Source organism: Oncorhynchus tshawytscha, linkage group LG14 (genome assembly GCF_018296145.1).
Source record: "Oncorhynchus tshawytscha isolate Ot180627B linkage group LG14, Otsh_v2.0, whole genome shotgun sequence".
Taxonomy (NCBI): Eukaryota; Metazoa; Chordata; class Actinopteri; order Salmoniformes; family Salmonidae; genus Oncorhynchus; species Oncorhynchus tshawytscha.
In genome coordinates, this window is record NC_056442.1 from 48,598,258 (window position 1) to 48,618,958 (window position 20,701).

Genomic DNA, 20,701 nt, shown 5'->3' on the forward strand with positions numbered 1-20,701 from the left:
TTTCTGGATGTTTGGGCCGTGAGGTGGAGCTGAACCCTCTGGAGCCTGACAATGGAACCTGACATGCAACCACATGCAGACCCTCACACACACCTCCTCTGCTGATGAGGGTAGGACCCAGGGGATGGGGGACACAAGGTCATTTTTAAAGCCCATTGTCTGGGCTGGATTACAGTAGTTCTAAATACAATACTCATTCTTTGAATTATAAGAATTAGAGATGAGGCGTGCTAGGAAAATATGCATGTTGTGTTTTGGCTGGGTTATGGAGTCAACTCACACAATAACCAATGGCTGGGTTATGGATTCAACTCACACAATAACCAATGGCTGGGTTATGGATTCAACTCACACAATAACCAATGGCTGGGTTATGGAGTCAACTCACACAATAACCAATGGCTGGGTTATGGATTCAACTCACACAATAACCAATGGCTGGGTTATGGATTCAACTCACACAATAACCAATGACTGGGTTATGGAGTCAACTCACACAATAACCAATGGCAGGGTTATGGATTCAACTCACACAATAACCAATGGCAGGGTTATGGATTCAACTCACACAATAACCAATGGCAGGGTTATGGATTCAACTCACACAATAACCAATGGCTGGAGTATAGATTCACCTCACAGAATTCACCTCTATGACTCCCTGTATCCTTTTAGTGGGCCACATGGGCTCTAAAAGGAAATATAGCATTTTACAAGCCTGTTATATTAAATTAAGCAGCCTTTAAAATAGACCACATTGAAATTCAATAAACCTGATTTTTACTATGAATAGACTTGCTTTAAAAAAAGTAATTTCTGAAGATGAATTATTTAATGTTATTAGTGATTCCAATCCTATCCCTCCTATCCCTCATTTTAACGTCAACCCTGTTAAATAAACTAAACTCTCATTTTAACATGGTGAAATGATTCCTTAAAAATACAAATCAAAAGACACATTGAACATCTGATAGTCAAATCGCAGTTTAAAACCAGATGAACTGGTTTTACTCTTTATGGACATTTTATGGTGTTTTGTGGTGGAAAACTGAGCAGGTCGTGTATACTATGTCAACCCTGTTACCCATAGATAAACAGGCTAGAGATGTATTAAACATTTGTATTTATTGTGAAGCTTGTATTCAATTGTCCCTTCCTGTTGCACACAACAAGCTTCCATTCCCCCTGTCACAGGGGGATTTCGGGCTGATTTAAGATAAAGTTTTCAAACCTGTTACGGTCCACCCTGTTACTTTTTGGGGCATTTAATAGGCACTTACTATAGAATATATGTTTTATCAACTGCTAGAGATGGGAAAAACTGTTTTTTATTAAGTTGAACATTTGCTCTTCAAGTTTTATTGTCACATGCACAAGTACAGTGAAATGTATAACACACACACACTGGGGTCCCAGCAGGACTGCTGAGAGAGTTTTCTGAGCCGCTCTCATTCCAGGATTCCATAGGCATTCCACGAGGATTAATATAATCCAGGGGACTGTCTCTTACTGGAATTATGGAGGCCTTGCATCTGTGTCCCGCTGCCGCCACAGACAGCACTGATGGAGTGTTCTGGGAAATATCAACATGGAGTGATGCTATTGGACAGGTGGAAAACATACATAATTACATTATGGTTATTCATTATTTTAGTATTATTCTTTAAATGTCTTCATATCTTTACAGTAATATGTAGTGGGACATACACTGAATATAGTAAACATAAAGAACACCTTCCTATTACTGAGTTGCACCCTCCTTTTGCCCTCAGAACATTCTCAATTCGTCGGGGCATGGACTCTACAAGGTCTCGAAAGTGTTCCACAGGGATGCTGGCCCATGTTGACTGCAATGCTTCCTACAGTTGCGTCAAATTGGCTGGATGTCCTTTGGGTGGTGGAGCATTCTTCATACACACGGGAAACTGCTGAGTGTGAAAAACCCAGCAGCGTTGCAGTTCTTGACACAAACCGCTGCACCTGGCACCTTCTGCCATACATCAAATTGAGTTGACAAAACTAGGCCAAATAAAATTAGTTACAACTTCATACAATATAACATTTTAAGTCATGAGGGTAATCCTTTATTTCCGCAGGTTGTCTAAGAGACCATCCTCATGTCAGCTGGGAATCATAGCTTTGTGACATGTATGTAAATGTAAATGGAAGATGTAAATCCATATATTCTATTTAAAATGGCTTTAGTGTCACGACTTCTACCGACGGCTTACTTGGCGCTACCGATCCCTTTTTCCTTTTCTAGTTGTTTTGTCTGTGTTCCTTTTCACACCTGGTTTCAATTGCATTTATTTCTGTGTGTATATAGGGCACCTGTTACCTGCCTTAATTCGTGCAGGATTAGACCTGTGTGTATTGCGCTCGATTGTATTTGGTGTTTGTTGTTTTCACTATTACGCACAGTTTCTGAGTATCCGAGAGCGTAGTTTTTTGGGGATTTTTGTCTGTGCCATTTTTGTATTGGTGGACTATATTATTAAACACCCTTCTCAGACATCCCTGCTCTCCTGCGCCTGACTCCTACACCTCTCACCGAGACGCATTGTATCACAGAATCCTGCACCAGATAATTATGGAGTCAGCAGGAGCAGACGCACTCCCAGGGTCCGTGGAGGAGCGAGTTCAACACCACACGGCAGTGTTACACCGACTGGGGACCACCATGGATCAGGTGATGGCGACGATGGAGAGATGGGAGAGAGGTGGCCTTCCCACACCGTTATCAGCCACACCACAACCAGTACCACTACCCTCTCCTTCATTGCCTGAGCACAGTGGGATTCGACTCGCCCTCCCGAGGAAGTACGAAGGGACGGCGGCAGGGTGCCAGGGCTTCTTACTCCAGATGGACCTATACCTGGCGACCGTTCGTCCGGCTCCTTCGGGGGGTGAGAGCGTGAACGCCCTCGTCTCCTGCCTCGCAGGTAAAGCCCTGGAGTGGGCCAACGCTGTATGGAACGATCCTGACTCGGCGAGGGACCACTACCCAGAGTTCACCCGCCGCTTTCGGGCCGTGTTTCGATCACCCACCTGAGGGTCGAGCGGCGGGTGAACGGCTGTTCCATCTGAGGCAGGAAAGGAGGACTGCTCAGGACTTTGCTCTAGAGTTCCGGACCTTGGCCGCTGGCGCGGGATGGAACGACAGGGCCTTGATCGATCACTATAGGTGTAGTTTGCGTGAGGACGTCCATAGGGAGCTGGCCTGTAGAGACACCACCCTGTCCTTGGACCAATTGATCGACATGTCCATTCGGTTGGACAACTTCCTGGCGACCCGCGGACGTCCAGATCGGGCTCTGTCAGTTCCATCCCCCAGCTCCACCACTCCAACACCCGTGGAGCTAGGAGGTGCTTCAGCGAGGGCGACCGGAGGAGGGGGCCTTTCCTGTGCCAGCTGTGGTCGCAGAGGGCACACTGCTGACCGGTGCTGGGGGGGTCCCCCCGGGAGTCGAGACGCCAGGCCGAGCACTGCCCGGACACCTCAGGTGAGTCGGCACCAGGCTCACCCAGAGCCCCCTGTTGGTCACATGTATGTATGGATTGTTTTTCCTGAATTTTCCCCTCTTTCCCGGCATAAGGCGCTAGTAGATTCAGGCACGGCGGGGAATTTTATTGACCGTGGTTTAGCGAACAGGTTAGGGATTCCCTTGTTCAGCTTGACAAACCCTTCCCAGTGCACGCCTTAGATAGCCGACCATTAGGGTCAGGGCTAGTCAGGGAGGCCACGGCTCCACTGGGTATGGTTACGTAGGAGGGTCATGAGGAGAGAATTAGTCTCTTCCTCATTGATTCTCCTGCGTTTCCGGTGGTGTTGGGGATCCCCTGGTTGGCCCGTCACAACCCCAGGATTTCGTGGCAACAGAGGGCTCTACAGGGGTGGTCGGAGGAGTGCTCAGGCAGGTGTGTACGAGTTTCCATCGGTGCTACAACGGTGGAGAGTCCAGACCAAGTCTCCACCGTGCACATTCCCTCAGAATATGCCGATTTGGCTATCGCCTTCTGTAAAAAGACCCAATTACCACCTCATCGACGAGGGATTGTGCGATAAATCTCCTGGTAGGCGCTGCACTTCCCAGGAGTCACGTGTATCCCCTGTCACAGGAGGAGACGGTGGCTATGGAGACATACATATCGGAATCTCTGGGGCAGGGGTTCATTCGGCCCTCCATCTCACCTGCCTCCTCGAGTTTCTTTTTTGTGAAGAAGAGGGAGGGAGGTCTGCGTCCGTGCATTGACTATAGAGGTCTAAATTCCATCACGGTGGGGTATAGTTACCCGCTACCTCTCATTGCCACAGCGATTGAGTCATTTCACGGAGCACGGTTTTTCACAAAACTGGATCTCAGGAGTGCATATAACTTGGTGCGCATCCGGGAGGGAGATGAGTGGAAGACAGCGTTTAGTACCACATCCGGCCATTATGAGTACCTCGTCATGCCGTACGGGTTGAAGAATGCTCCAGCAGTCTTCCAATCTTTTGTGGATGAGATTCTCAGGGACCTGCACGGTCAGGGTGTGGTGGTTTACATCGATGATATTCTGGTCTATTCCGCTACATGTGCCGCGCATGTGTCTCTGGTGCGCAGGGTACTTGGGCGACTGTTGGAGCATAACCTGTACGTCAAGGCTGAGAAATGCTTGTTCTTCCAACAGGCAGTCTCCTTCCTTGGGTATCGCATTTCCACATCGGGGTTGGTGATAGAGGATGACCGCATTGCAGCCGTGCGTAATTGGCAGACTCCAACCACGGTAAAGGAGGTGCAGCGGTTCTTCGGGTTTGCCAACTACTACCGGAGGTTTATCCGGGGTTTTGGGCAGGTGGCTGCTCCCATTACGTCACTGCTGAAGGGGGGCCCGACGCGTCTGGTGTGGTCGGCTGAGGCGGACAGGGCTTTTGGTCGCCTGAAGGCTCTGTTTACCTCGGCTCCCGTGCTGGCGCATCCGCACCCCTCTTTGGCATTCATAGTGGAGGTAGACGCATCCGAGGCTGGGGTTGGAGCCGTGCTCTCCCAGCGCTCGGGTGCGCCACCGAAGCTCCGCCCCTGTGCTTTCTTTTCTCGGAAGCTCAGCCCGGTGCAGCGAAACTATGACGTGGGGGATCGGGAGCTGCTAGCTGTTGTCAGAGCCCTGAAGGTGTGGAGACATTGGCTTGAGGGGGCCCAACACCCTTTTCTCATCTGGACTGACCACCGTAATCTAGAGTACATTCGGGCAGCGAGGAGACTGAACCCTCGTCAGGCAAGGTGGGCCATGTTTTTCACCCGATTTAGGTTCACCATCTCCTATAGACCAGGCTCCCAGAACACTAAGGCAGACGCACTGTCCCGACTATATGATACGGAGGAGCGGGCCATTGATCCTGCGCCCATCCTCCCGGCTTCGTGTCTAGTGGCACCTGTGAGGTGGGAGGTGGACGCAGACATTGAGCGAGAGCATCGCGTGTTGAGCCTACTCCACCACAGTGTCCAGCGGGACGGGTGTATGTTCCGCTGGAGATTAGAGACAGGTTAATTTGGTGGGCTCACACGTCCCCCTCTGGTCACCCGGGGATCGGTAGGACGGTGCAATGTCTTAGTGGGAAGTACTGGTGGTCCACATTAGCCAAAGACGTGAGGGTTTATGTGTCCTCCTGCTCAGTCTGCGCTCAGTGCAAGGCTCCTAGGCACCTGCCCAGAGGGAAGTTACAACCCCTTCCCGTTCCACAGCGGCCTTGGTCACACCTGTCGGTTGACTTCTTGACCGATCTGCCACCATCACAGGGCAACACCACGATCCTGGTCGTTGTGGATCGGTTTTCTAAGTCCTGTCGCCTCCTCCCTTTGCCCGGTCTCCCTACAGCCCTACAGACTGCGGAGGCCCTGTTTACTCACGTCTTCCGGCACTACGGGGTGCCTGAGGATATTGTTTCTGATCGGGGTCCCCAGTTCACGTCCAGGGTGTGGAAGGCGTTCATGGAACGTTTGGGGGTCTCGGTCAGCCTAACCTCTGGGTTTCACCCCGAGAGTAATGGGCAGGTGGAAAGAGTGAACCAGGATGTGGGTAGGGTTCTGCGGTCGTATTGCCAGGACCGGCCAGGGAGTGGACGAAGTACATCCCCTGGGCAGAGATGGCCCAGAACTCACTCCGCCACTCCTCTACGAACCTGTTGCCCTTCCAACGTGTGTTGGGCTATCAGCCGGTCCTGGTACCATGGCATCAGAGCCAGACCGAGGCTCCTGTGGTGGACGATTGGGTGAGACGCTCAAGGGAAACCTGGGAGGCCGCCCATGGGTACCTTAAACGGGCCGAAGGGCGGCAGAAGGCCAGTGCCGACCGCCACCGCAGCGAGGCCCCGGTGGACCGGGTCTGGCTCTCCACCCGAAACCTGCCCCTCCACCTGCCCTGCCGGAAGCTGGGTCCGCGGTTTGTGGGGCTATTCAAAGTCCTGAGGAGAATAAACGAGGTGTGTTATAGGTTACAGCTCCCCCGTATTACAGTATTAACCCCTCGTTTCATGTGTCTCTCCTCAGGCCGGTGGTGGCTGGTCCGCTTCAAGAAGATGAGGTGCGGGAGGTCCCTCCGCCCCCTTGTAATGGGGGGGGGCCGGCGTATGCAGTTCGGTCCATACTGGACTCGAGGCATCGGGTGGGGGGTCTTCAGTACCTCGTGGACTGGGAAGGGTATGGTCCGGAGGAGAGATGCTGGGTGGCGGTGGAGGACGTACTGGATCCACCTATGCTAAGGGAGTTTCACCGCCTCCATCCGGATCGCCCTGCGCCTCGTCCTCCGGGTCGTTATCGAGGCCAGCGTCGTCGTGCTGCGGGTGCGGGAGCGGCGTGTCATGGTGGGGGTACTGTCACGACTTCTACCGATGGTAACTCCTCTCCCTGTTCGGGCGGCTCTCGGCGTCGCCAGGTTACTAGCCGCTACCGATTCCTTTTTCCTTTCCTAGTTGTTTTGTCTGTGTTCCTTTTCACACCTGGTTTCAATTGCGTTTATTTCTGTGTGTATATAGGGCACCTGTTACCTGCCTTAATTCGTGCAGGATTAGATTTGTGTGTATTGCGCTCGATAGTATTTGATGTTTGTTGTTTTCACTATTACGCACGTGTATGTAAAGTGTCGGAATTGTGTTTGTTCCTCCGTGCGTTTGCACGAGTTTCTGAGTATCCGAGAGCGTCGTTTTTGGGGGATTTTTGTCTGTGTCATTTTTGTATTGGTGGACTATATTATTAAACACGCTTCTCAGACATCCCTGCTCTCCTGCGCCTGACACCTACACCTCTCACCGATACGCATTGTATCACATTTAGACCGATATGTTTCAATCTGTTTTCCGCTCAGATATCCAACGATTATCAAAAACTCCACTATTCATATTCTCAGTACCACTGCTTGGATTGTTGCGAAAGCCTGCCCATTGATGATGGTAATTAGGGCCTATCCTCTTCCTTACTGTGACTCAAACAAAATCATGCATGGCTACTGTGATCATATCGCTATAACAACGCTTGCATGCACTGATAGGGTTCCTTATAGTTTTCCTGCTTTTATCTTTGCCATGCTGGCATTACTGGGACCTCTTGCTTTTATTATATTCTCATATTGCTCTATTATTGTGGCAGTTGTTCAGATTGCGAGCCCCCAAGGCCGCCTCAAAACCCTTTCTACCTGCAGTGGTCAGCTGATCATCATTGCCCTGTATTTTCTCCCCAGGTGTTTTATTTATCTGGCCAGTAATATCGGCATTAGATTCAGCACTGATTTACGTATTGTTATTATCATGTTGTATAGCCTGCTCCCACCCATGATCAATCCACTGATATACTGTTTCAAGACCAAACATATAAAAACAAGCCTTATGAAAAGATTCAAGAAGTCAGTTGCTCCACAGAAAGATAATGTATTTGCTCTCAGCCAATGATTAAAGTTGATTTTTAATCAGAGATTGAGTTCTGTTATTATGTTTGGAAATACTTGTCCCTACAACAATATTAACTGAGTACCAAATCCTGACCTCAAGGCCAAAATGGACATAACGCTGTGTAACAGTAGCGAACACCTTGTTAGATTGACACAGATATAGCATTTAGTGTTAATTGTTGTACGAAGAACATTATGTATTTTGTTATTTTAAATAGGGTTGTTTCTGATATTCATATTCATATTACCAAAGATTATTGCCAGGTATAGCCAACGATTACCTTTGTTTTGAATCAGAGGATTTTTTATTATATTCAGAATTCCCTACAACAATATTAACTGAGTACCAAATCCTCCCTTAAAATCCAAAACTGACATACAAGGAAGGCCTTGATTCTGTTTAACCTGCTCAGTAGGGAACACATTTCATTAGAGTGACACAGACACAGCATGTTGGGTTTCTTGTTGTAGAAAGAGTATTGCGTTAGCTCACTGGGTAGTTCTTCCCCTTGTGGCTTTGCCATCTCCAGAACTTGTCAACGTCATCATAAATTATTCGGTCACTTAGTAGATAAATTGTGAGCATAAAGATCTTTGGTGAAGAGCTTCTCAGGAAGTGTCTTCGTTTTCACATTTTAGTTTACTGTAATCGAGGTAAGGACATTTTTCTAACAATGTATTTGATTTTTGGTGTATCAAACTGAGAACATGGATTATGAGTGATAAAGGTACTTCGTTTCTCATTTGATTTGCCAACACCTTATATGAATGTCTGCTTTTAAACTTCTTACACATATTATTGCTTTGTTTATTTACTCCTACATTTAGTAAATCCATGCATAAGGCCTGTTGTTCATGATTAATATAGCTTTAAAGGTCCTGGTTAAACATTATGTTAGGCAATACATTCACATGTAATTAATCATATCAACAAACAAATTATACATTATCATTTTCAAAGGTTTACTGATGGTTATTTACAAACTAAAAAATATACATATATATTATGATTGTTGGCATTGCAAAACATTTCTGTCTGTGAGCTGAAATAATTATTGGTAAATGCACAATGGGCCAAATCCCAACATGAAATCTGCAATCATAACATTTCTTTGTTAAAATCTTCTTCTGACAATATGCATGATTTACATGACAGTCACATATGCATATGTCAATTTAGGATTTGACACTGCAGTATCATGAACAATGTTACATTTGATTTGACAAAAACCTGATAAAAACTTTTAGGCTGCTCTAGGTTGCAATGATGGATAATGTTACTATAACATAAATGTTAATTACTTTCCAGTGTTGGTTCTAAGAGAACACATCACCATGTCAGTGAGGAATCACAGCTTTGTGACAGAGTTTGTCATCGTTGGGTTCCCTGGACTTCAGCCAGAGTTCTACGGTCTTGCCTCAACTGTATTATTCCTTGTCTATTGCTGCATTTTAATAGGAAATGTTGTTGTTATTATCTTGTTTGCAACTCATAACGTTCTCCATAAACCCATGTATTTTATCATTTTGAATCTGGTTGTGTCTGACGTGCTATTCAGCACCACCACTTTACCAAAGATTATTGCCAGATATTGGTTTCAGGCAGGAGCAATTTCTTTCTTTGGTTGTTTTTTGCAAATGTACTTAGTTCACTATTTTGGATCCGTAACTAGCCTTCTCCTATTGATAATGGCTTTAGACCGATACGTGTCAATCTGTTTCCCGCTCAGATACCCCATGATTATCAACAACTCCACTATTCATATACTCAATGTCACTGCGTGGGTGCTTGCACACCTTCCCTCTCTTTCAATGGTAATTAGGGCCTATCCTCTTCCTTACTGTGACTCAAACAAAATCATGCAGTGCTACTGTGATCATATCGCTATAACAACGCTTGCATGCACTGATAGGGTTCCTTATAGTTTTCCTGCTTTTGTTTTAGCAATGGTGGTATTACTGGGACCTCTTGCTTTTATTATATTCTCATATTGCTCTATTATTGTGGCAGTTGTTCAGATTGCGAGCTCCCAAGGCCGCCTCAAAACCCTTTCTACCTGCAGTGGTCAGCTGATCATCATTGCCCTGTATTTTCTCCCCAGGTGTTTTATTTATCTGGCCAGTAATATCGGCATTAGATTCAGCACTGATTTACGTATTGTTGTTATCATGTTGTATAGCCTGCTCCCTCCCATGATCAATCCACTGATATACTGTCTAAGAACTGATGAAATAAAACAGATAATGATCAAGCGATTTAGACGAATACAAGTGCACGTTCAATAAGAGCGCATAGGACTAATAAATTATATTTTGTTCAATCAAATAAAAATACTATACTGTATATTTGTACATGTGTGCTTTATAAGTGTTGCATTGCTGATTTCCATGGCCTAACTGAGTAAAAAGACAAGGGGTTCAGCTTCCAAAACAAACAGCTTGTTTGTTATTGTTTCATCATCACACAATCAACAGGTAGTCCAGGTGAAGTTCTCTACACTGTCTAGAACCTAAAATAATTATTTGACTATCCCCATAGGATTATTCTTTGAAGAACCTTTTGAGTTCTTTGAGTTCCATGTAAGACCCTTTCCACAGAGGGTTCTAAACGGACTCCAAAATGGTTCTACGTGGAACCCAAAAGAGTTCTATCTGGAACCAAAAAGAGGTTCTCCTACATTTTCAAAGAATGTAGGTAGGGTGTGTGCTCTGCTTACTTTCATGGTTTGGGTGCACATGTATTATTTAAAACATAATGTTGGATGCATCAAACAAGAGAAACATTTTGGGTACAATAACAGTTCTTTTTATTGTAGAGCGTGTAAACAGAATGCTTGCCAACTCATCTCTAACACTACAGTCCCTCTAAGAGGCAGGAGTGAGGAACTGCATGTCTTTCTTAGCAGACATCTGAAGCAGTGAAGCTATATCTATACCTTTCAATGTCTTGTATTCACTTCATTTCTCAGGGACCATGTGCAACTGCTATGTTTCAGAGTTAAGATAATATAAGATGTATTGTATTTTATTGTCCGTTCGCTATATTGTCCGTTAATGGAAATGTGTCTTTATGCTCACACCCCAAACCCCTGAGACAAACACAGACGAGGGACTGGAAGCAATAGGTCAGACGCATGGATCAGCTGCAGAGAAATTGTATTGGGTCAAGTGCCTCGGACACAACAGCAGGCAATGGCATCTAGGATGATGCCAGCAACCCGGGCTGCTGGCCCACTTCTCTAACCACTAGGCTACCTGTCGCCCAGTAAGCTTTCAAGATTGTTTGCAACTGCAGTAACTGGATTGAAATGTACCACCCAGTTCCACCATTTCTCAGCCCTTCATCTCTCTCCCCCTGTATCTGTCCCCTGGTGGTTCAGGCCTGGTAGGTCTTGACTAGGATCCACATGAGCAGCACAGTGATCAAGACTACTGTGAAGTTCAGAAACAGCTCCTACACAGACCGGTCCATTCTGCCCTGAGAGGTGCGGCAGCAGAGGAGAAGAAGAATGGGAATGTGTGGAGACAGGAAGGATGAGGGTCCTCACACCTTGCTTGGGAGGGCAGGTCACTCTGTCAGGGAGGCAAAAGTCTCTGAAGGTGTAATCTGAAAGGGGGGGAAGATGTTGACCTTGAATTTTCTGGTGACAAATTAAACTGTATCCCAAAACAACATCTTACTCCAGCGACAGACTGGAACCAGATAAAAGACCTGGGCATTTACGCCCATTCTATCTCGAGGCCCCCATTATTAGCTGAATAATGATGATTTTGTGCCAAACTTAGAGTTTAGACAAGCCCACTAGGCTTAAGGTGAACCAGCCCATTTGACATTTTTGCCAGAATTGCCCTATGACCAGTCTGTCCCTACCTTGCTACTTCCTCTAGCTCCTACCCTTTCTGTAGTAGGTTGGCATTTATTGTCAGGAATCTTGCCTCGAAGGCAGCTCTGCAGAATGGTCACTAGGTGGCATAGGCACAAAGTCATAACATCTGATTTTAAACCTAACCCGAACCTTACAGCCAGGTCATCTGTGATACAAGTCAGTATTCTACATCCATCCATGTTGTCTGAGGACAACGGGAGATGTCATCCACTAGGGGCAACAGTGAGCGCTGTTACCTTCTAGTAGGTTTCGGTTTTGCTCTGGTGTTGTAGATGGGGGATGGCAAATGGGTGTAAGGATCTGCCTCTAATCCAAAGGTTGCAAGTTTGAATCCTGCAATAGAAAGTTGTTTTTGATGTAAAAAAAAAAAAAAAAAAAAAGTAAGCCTATCCCAAACCTTAATAATTTGGAGTTAATGCCTCAATTTAACCCAAACTGAAAACACTTGGAGTTAATGTCCAAACTTAACCTTTATCACTTTGAAATGTGAAATTTGAGAAACATGGATGAAGATCTAATTCTGACATGAGACTGTGGGAGCTAGATTAACAATAACACTAACCTCAACAACACAGCTAACCCTAATGTCTAACCCTAAACTGAAGTAAAGCCCAAAATATTGACTACGCATCTGGCCCATGTAGTGGAAATCATTCAGTTCTGCCTCCAGGGAAAGATTCAAGATTCCTTTCTGTATTTGCAGATGCAGAGAAGAGTAAGTAACTTGACAGACACTTCCATATCTACAGTGTGTCTATCTAGACAGTATAAAATGTCAGCCATTGGGCATTTACCTGGCTGGGTCTGGTGGTGGGTGTGACAGGCAACGGTCCTCTGTAATCCTGTGGTCGGTGTTTCAGAGTTGTCCGTCTGTCTTCTACAGTCCTGAGGGCCAGGGTCCACCCCTAAAGTAACCTCCTGCCAATCGACTGCCCAAGGTTCAGATATAGTTTCTGGATGTTTGGGCCGTGAGGTGGAGCTGAACCCTCTGGAGCCTGACAATGGAACCTGACATGCAACCACATGCAGACCCTCACACACACCTCCTCTGCTGATGAGGGTAGGACCCAGGGGATGGGGGACACAAGTGTCATTTTTAAAGCCCATTGTCTGGGCTGGATTACAGTAGTTCTAAATACAATACTCATTCTTTGAATTATAAGAATTAGAGATGAGGCGTGCTAGGAAAATATGCATGTTGTGTTTTGGCTGGGTTATGGAGTCAACTCACACAATAACCAATGGCTGGGTTATGGATTCAACTCACACAATAACCAATGGCTGGGTTATGGATTCAACTCACACAATAACCAATGGCTGGGTTATGGAGTCAACTCACACAATAACCAATGGCTGGGTTATGGAGTCAACTCACACAATAACCAATGGCTGGGTTATGGATTCAACTCACACAATAACCAATGGCTGGGTTATGGATTCAACTCACACAATAACCAATTGCTGGAGTATAGATTCACCTCACACAATTCACCTCTATGACTCCCTGTATCCTTTTAGTGGGCCACATGGGCACTAAAAGGAAATATAGCATTTTACAAGCCTGTTATATTAAATTAAGCAGCCTTTAAAATAGACCACATTGAAATTCAATAAATCTGATTTTTACTATGAATAGACTTGCTTTAAAAAAGTAATTTCTGAAGATGAATTATTTAATGTTATTAGTGATTCCAATCCTATCCCTCCTATCCCTCATTTTAACGTCAACCCTGTTAAATAAACTAAACTCTCATTTTAACATGGTGAAATGATTCCTTAAAAATACAAATCAAAAGACACATTGAACATCTGATAGTCAAATCGCAGTTTAAAACCAGATGAACTGGTTTTACTCTTTATGGACATTTTATGGTATTTTGTGGTGGAAAACTGAGCAGGTCGTGTATACTATGTCAACCCTGTTACCCATAGATAAACAGGCTAGAGATGTATTAAAAATTTGTATTTATTGTGAAGCTTGTATTCAATTGTCCCTTCCTGTTGCACACAACAAGCTTCCATTCCCCCTGTCACAGGGGGATTTCGGGCTGATTTAAGATAAAGTTTTCAAACCTGTTACGGTCCACCCTGTTACTTTTTGGGGCATTTAATAGGCACTTACTATAGAATATATGTTTTATCAACTGCTAGAGATGGGAAAAACTGTTTTTTATTAAGTTGAACATTTGCTCTTCAAGTTTTATTGTCACATGCACAAGTACAGTGAAATGTATAACACACACACACTGGGGTCCCAGCAGGACTGCTGAGAGAGTTTTCTGAGCCGCTCTCATTCCAGGATTCCATAGGCATTCCAAGAGGATTAATATAATCCAGGGGACTGTCTCTTACTGGAATTATGGAGGCCTTGCATCTGTGTCCCGCTGCCGCCACAGACAGCACTGATGGAGTGTTCTGGGAAATATCAACATGGAGTGATGCTATTGGACAGGTGGAAAACATACATAATTACATTATGGTTATTCATTATTTTAGTATTATTCTTTAAATGTCTTCATATCTTTACAGTAATATGTAGTGGGACATACACTGAGTATAGTAAACATAAAGAACACCTTCCTATTACTGAGTTGCACCCTCCTTTTGCCCTCAGAACATTCTCAATTCGTCGGGGCATGGACTCTACAAGGTCTCGAAAGTGTTCCACAGGGATGCTGGCCCATGTTGACTGCAATGCTTCCTACAGTTGCGTCAAATTGGCTGGATGTCCTTTGGGTGGTGGACCATTCTTCATACACATGGGAAACTGCTGAGTGTGAAAAACCCAGCAGCGTTGCAGTTCTTGACACAAACCGCTGCACCTGGCACCTTCTGCCATACATCAAATTGAGTTGACAAAACTAGGCCAAATAAAATTAGTTACAACTTCATACAATATAACATTTTAAGTCATGAGGGTAACTCATATACTTTACGATGAAGTAGATAACATTTCCATTTAGATTTCAATGAAGGATAATTAATGAATCCTTTATTTCCGCAGGTTGTCTAAGAGACCATCCTCATGTCAGCTGGGAATCATAGCTTTGTGACATGTATGTAAATGTAAATGGAAGATGTAAATTCATATATTCTATTTAAAATGGCTTTAGTGTCACGACTTCTACCGACGGCTTACTTGCCGCTACCGATCCCTTTTTGCTTTTCTAGTTGTTTTGTCTGTGTTCCTTTTCACACGTGGTTTCAATTGCATTTATTTCTGTGTGTATATAGGGCACCTGTTACCTGCCTTAATTCGTGCAGGATTAGACCTGTGTGTATTGCGCTCGATTGTATTTGGTGTTTGTTGTTTTCACTATTACGCACAGTTTCTGAGTATCCGAGAGCGTAGTTTTTTGGGGATTTTTGTCTGTGCCATTTTTGTATTGGTGGACTATATTATTAAACACCCTTCTCAGACATCCCTGCTCTCCTGCGCCTGACTCCTACACCTCTCACCGAGACGCATTGTATCACAGAATCCTGCACCAGATAATTATGGAGTCAGCAGGAGCAGACGCACTCCCAGGGTCCGTGGAGGAGCGAGTTCAACACCACACGGCAGTGTTACACCGACTGGGGACCACCATGGATCAGGTGATGGCGACGATGGAGAGATGGGAGAGAGGTGGCCTTCCCACACCGTTATCAGCCACACCACAACCAGTACCACTACCCTCTCCTTCATTGCCTGAGCACAGTGGGATTCGACTCGCCCTCCCGAGGAAGTACGAAGGGACGGCGGCAGGGTGCCAGGGCTTCTTACTCCAGATGGACCTATACCTGGCGACCGTTCGTCCGGCTCCTTCGGGGGGTGAGAGCGTGAACGCCCTCGTCTCCTGCCTCGCAGGTAAAGCCCTGGAGTGGGCCAACGCTGTATGGAACGATCCTGACTCGGCGAGGGACCACTACCCAGAGTTCACCCGCCGCTTTCGGGCCGTGTTTCGATCACCCACCTGAGGGTCGAGCGGCGGGTGAACGGCTGTTCCATCTGAGGCAGGAAAGGAGGACTGCTCAGGACTTTGCTCTAGAGTTCCGGACCTTGGCCGCTGGCGCGGGATGGAACGACAGGGCCTTGATCGATCACTATAGGTGTAGTTTGCGTGAGGACGTCCGTAGGGAGCTGGCCTGTAGAGACACCACCCTGTCCTTGGACCAATTGATCGACATGTCCATTCGGTTGGACAACTTGCTGGCGACCCGCGGACGTCCAGATCGGGCTCTGTCAGTTCCATCCCCCAGCTCCACCACTCCAACACCCATGGAGCTAGGAGGTGCTTCAGCGAGGGCGACCGGAGGAGGGGGCCTTTCCTGTGCCAGCTGTGGTCGCAGAGGGCACACTGCTGACCGGTGCTGGGGGGTCCCCCGGGAGTCGAGACTGCCCGGACACCTCAGGTGAGTCGGCACCAGGCTCACCCAGAGCCCCCTGTTGGTCACATGTATGTATGGATTGTTTTTCCTGAATTTTCCCCTCTTTCCCGGCATAAGGCGCTAGTAGATTCAGGCACGGCGGGGAATTTTATTGACCGTGGTTTAGCGAACAGGTTAGGGATTCCCCTTGTTCAGCTTGACAAACCCTTCCCAGTGCACGCCTTAGATAGCCGACCATTAGGGTCAGGGCTAGTCAGGGAGGCCACGGCTCCACTGGGTATGGTTACGTAGGAGGGTCATGAGGAGAGAATTAGTCTCTTCCTCATTGATTCTCCTGCGTTTCCGGTGGTGTTGGGGATCCCCTGGTTGGCCCGTCACAACCCCAGGATTTCGTGGCAACAGAGGGCTCTACAGGGGTGGTCGGAGGAGTGCTCAGGCAGGTGTGTACGAGTTTCCATCGGTGCTACAACGGTGGAGAGTCCAGACCAAGTCTCCACCGTGCACATTCCCTCAGAATATGCCGATTTGGCTATCGCCTTCTGTAAAAAGACCCAATTACCACCTCATCGACGAGGGGATTGTGCGATAAATCTCCTGGTAGGCGCTGCACTTCCCAGGAGTCACGTGTATCCCCTGTCACAGGAGGAGACGGTGGCTATGGAGACATACATATCGGAATCTCTGGGGCAGGGGTTCATTCGGCCCTCCATCTCACCTGCCTCCTCGAGTTTCTTTTTTGTGAAGAAGAGGGAGGGAGGTCTGCGTCCGTGCATTGACTATAGAGGTCTAAATTCCATCACGGTGGGGTATAGTTACCCGCTACCTCTCATTGCCACAGCGATTGAGTCATTTCACGGAGCACGGTTTTCACAAAACTGGATCTCAGGAGTGCATATAACTTGGTGCGCATCCGGGAGGGAGATGAGTGGAAGACAGCGTTTAGTACCACATCCGGCCATTATGAGTACCTCGTCATGCCGTACGGGTTGAAGAATGCTCCAGCAGTCTTCCAATCTTTTGTGGATGAGATTCTCAGGGACCTGCACGGTCAGGGTGTGGTGGTTTACATCGATGATATTCTGGTCTATTCCGCTACATGTGCCGCGCATGTGTCTCTGGTGCGCAGGGTACTTGGGCGACTGTTGGAGCATAACCTGTACGTCAAGGCTGAGAAATGCTTGTTCTTCCAACAGGCAGTCTCCTTCCTTGGGTATCGCATTTCCACATCGGGGTTGGTGATAGAGGATGACCGCATTGCAGCCGTGCGTAATTGGCAGACTCCAACCACGGTAAAGGAGGTGCAGCGGTTCTTCGGGTTTGCCAACTACTACCGGAGGTTTATCCGGGGTTTTGGGCAGGTGGCTGCTCCCATTACGTCACTGCTGAAGGGGGGCCCGACGCGTCTGGTGTGGTCGGCTGAGGCGGACAGGGCTTTTGGTCGCCTGAAGGCTCTGTTTACCTCGGCTCCCGTGCTGGCGCATCCGCACCCCTCTTTGGCATTCATAGTGGAGGTAGACGCATCCGAGGCTGGGGTTGGAGCCGTGCTCTCCCAGCGCTCGGGTGCGCCACCGAAGCTCCGCCCCTGTGCTTTCTTTTCTCGGAAGCTCAGCCCGGTGCAGCGAAACTATGACGTGGGGGATCGGGAGCTGCTAGCTGTTGTCAGAGCCCTGAAGGTGTGGAGACATTGGCTTGAGGGGGCCCAACACCCTTTTCTCATCTGGACTGACCACCGTAATCTAGAGTACATTCGGGCAGCGAGGAGACTGAACCCTCGTCAGGCAAGGTGGGCCATGTTTTTCACCCGATTTAGGTTCACCATCTCCTATAGACCAGGCTCCCAGAACACTAAGGCAGACGCACTGTCCCGACTATATGATACGGAGGAGCGGGCCATTGATCCTGCGCCCATCCTCCCGGCTTCGTGTCTAGTGGCACCTGTGAGGTGGGAGGTGGACGCAGACATTGAGCGAGAGCATCGCGTGTTGAGCCTACTCCACCACAGTGTCCAGCGGGACGGGTGTATGTTCCGCTGGAGATTAGAGACAGGTTAATTTGGTGGGCTCACACGTCCCCCTCTGGTCACCCGGGGATCGGTAGGACGGTGCAATGTCTTAGTGGGAAGTACTGGTGGTCCACATTAGCCAAAGACGTGAGGGTTTATGTGTCCTCCTGCTCAGTCTGCGCTCAGTGCAAGGCTCCTAGGCACCTGCCCAGAGGGAAGTTACAACCCCTTCCCATTCCACAGCGGCCTTGGTCACACCTGTCGGTTGACTTCTTGACCGATCTGCCACCATCACAGGGCAACACCACGATCCTGGTCGTTGTGGATCGGTTTTCTAAGTCCTGTCGTCTCCTCCCTTTGCCCGGTCTCCCTACAGCCCTACAGACTGCGGAGGCCCTGTTTACTCACATCTTCCGGCACTACGGGGTGCCTGAAGATATTGTTTCTGATCGGGGTCCCCAGTTCACGTCCAGGGTGTGGAAGGCGTTCATGGAACGTTTGGGGGTCTCGGTCAGCCTAACCTCTGGGTTTCACCCTGAGAGTAATGGGCAGGTGGAAAGAGTGAACCAGGATGTGGGTAGGTTTCTGCGGTCGTATTGCCAGGACCGGCCAGGGGAGTGGACGAAGTACATCCCCTGGGCAGAGATGGCCCAGAACTCACTCCGCCACTCCTCTACGAACCTGTTGCCCTTCCAACGTGTGTTGGGCTATCAGCCGGTCCTGGTACCATGGCATCAGAGCCAGACCGAGGCTCCTGTGGTGGACGATTGGGTGAGACGCTCAAGGGAAACCTGGGAGGCCGCCCATGGGTACCTTAAACGGGCCGAAGGGCGGCAGAAGGCCAGTGCCGACCGCCACCGCAGCGAGGCCCCGGTGGACCGGGTCTGGCTCTCCACCCGAAACCTGCCCCTCCACCTGCCCTGCCGGAAGCTGGGTCCGCGGTTTGTGGGGCTATTCAAAGTCCTGAGGAGAATAAACGAGGTGTGTTATAGGTTACAGCTCCCCCGTATTACAGTATTAACCCCTCGTTTCATGTGTCTCTCCTCAGGCCGGTGGTGGCTGGTCCGCTTCAAGAAGATGAGGTGCGGGAGGTCCCTCCGCCCCCTGTAATGGGGGGGGGGGGGCGCCGGCGTATGCAGTTCGGTCCATACTGGACTCGAGGCATCGGGTGGGGGTCTTCAGTACCTCGTGGACTGGGAAGGGTATGGTCAGGAGGAGAGATGCTGGGTGGCGGTGGAGGACGTACTGGATCCACCTATGCTAAGGGAGTTTCACCGCCTCCATCCGGATCGCCCTGCGCCTCGTCCTCCGGGTCGTTATCGAGGCCAGCGTCGTCGTGCTGCGGTGCGGGAGCGGCGTGTCATGGTGGGGGTACTGTCACGACTTCTACCGATGGTAACTCCTCTCCCTGTTCGGGCGGCTCTCGGCGTCGCCAGGTTACTAGCCGCTACCGATTCCTTTTTCCTTTCCTAGTTGTTTTGTCTGTGTTCCTTTTCACACCTGGTTTCAATTGCGTTTATTTCTGTGTGTATATAGGGCACCTGTTACCTGCCTTAATTCGTGCAGGATTAGATTTGTGTGTATTGCGCTCGATAGTATTTGATGTTTGTTGTTTTCACTATTACGCACGTGTATGTAAAGTGTCGGAATTGTGTTTGTTCCTCCGTGCGTTTGCACGAGTTTCTGAGTATCCGAGAGCGTCGTTTTTGGGGGATTTTTGTCTGTGTCATTTTTGTATTGGTGGACTATATTATTAAACACGCTTCTCAGACATCCCTGCTCTCCTGCGCCTGACACCTACACCTCTCACCGATACGCATTGTATCACATTTAGACCGATATGTTTCAATCTGTTTTCCGCTCAGATATCCAACGATTATCAAAAACTCCACTATTCATATTCTCAGTACCACTGCTTGGATTGTTGCGAAAGCCTGCCCATTGATGATGGTAATTAGGGCCTATCCTCTTCCTTACTGTGACTCAAACAAAATCATGCATGGCTACTGTGATCATATCGCTATAACAACGCTTGCATGCACTGATAGGGTTCCTTATAGTTTTCCTGCTTTTATCTTTGCCATGCTGGCATTACTGGGACCTCTTGCTTTTATTATATTCTCATATTGCTCTATTATTGTGGCAGTTGTTCAGATTGGGAGCCCCCAAGGCCGCCTCAAAACCCTTTCTACCTGCAGTGGTCAGCTGATCATCATTGCCCTGTATTTTCTCCCCAGGTGTTTTATTTATCTGGCCAGTAATATCGGCATTAGATTCAGCACTGATTTACGTATTGTTATTATCATGTTGTATAGCCTGCTCCCACCCATGATCAATCCACTGATATACTGTTTCAAGACCAAACATATAAAAACAAGCCTTATGAAAAGATTCAAGAAGTCAGTTGCTCCACAGAAAGATAATGTATTTGCTCTCAGCCAATGATTAAAGTTGATTTTTAATCAGAGATTGAGTTCTGTTATTATGTTTGGAAATACTTGTCCCTACAACAATATTAACT

The 20,701-nt window shown here is 47.7% G+C and overlaps 1 protein-coding gene across 1 annotated transcript; it reads left to right on the top strand.

The window, feature by feature from the left end:
- The first annotated feature begins 9,235 nt into the window (after nt 1-9,235).
- Nucleotides 9,236-10,206, top strand: LOC121839196 (olfactory receptor 2AT4-like). Its single transcript, XM_042296616.1, has one exon. It carries the CDS (start codon nt 9,256-9,258, stop codon nt 10,204-10,206), a length of 951 nt encoding a protein of 316 aa, XP_042152550.1. The 5' UTR covers nt 9,236-9,255.
- The last annotated feature ends 10,495 nt before the right edge of the window (nt 10,207-20,701 follow it).

Excerpts from the sequence above, each read along its gene's own strand:
- LOC121839196 (XM_042296616.1), top strand. The coding sequence starts at position 9,256 with ATGTCAGTGAGGAATCACAGCTTTGTGACAGAGTTTGTCATCGTTGGG.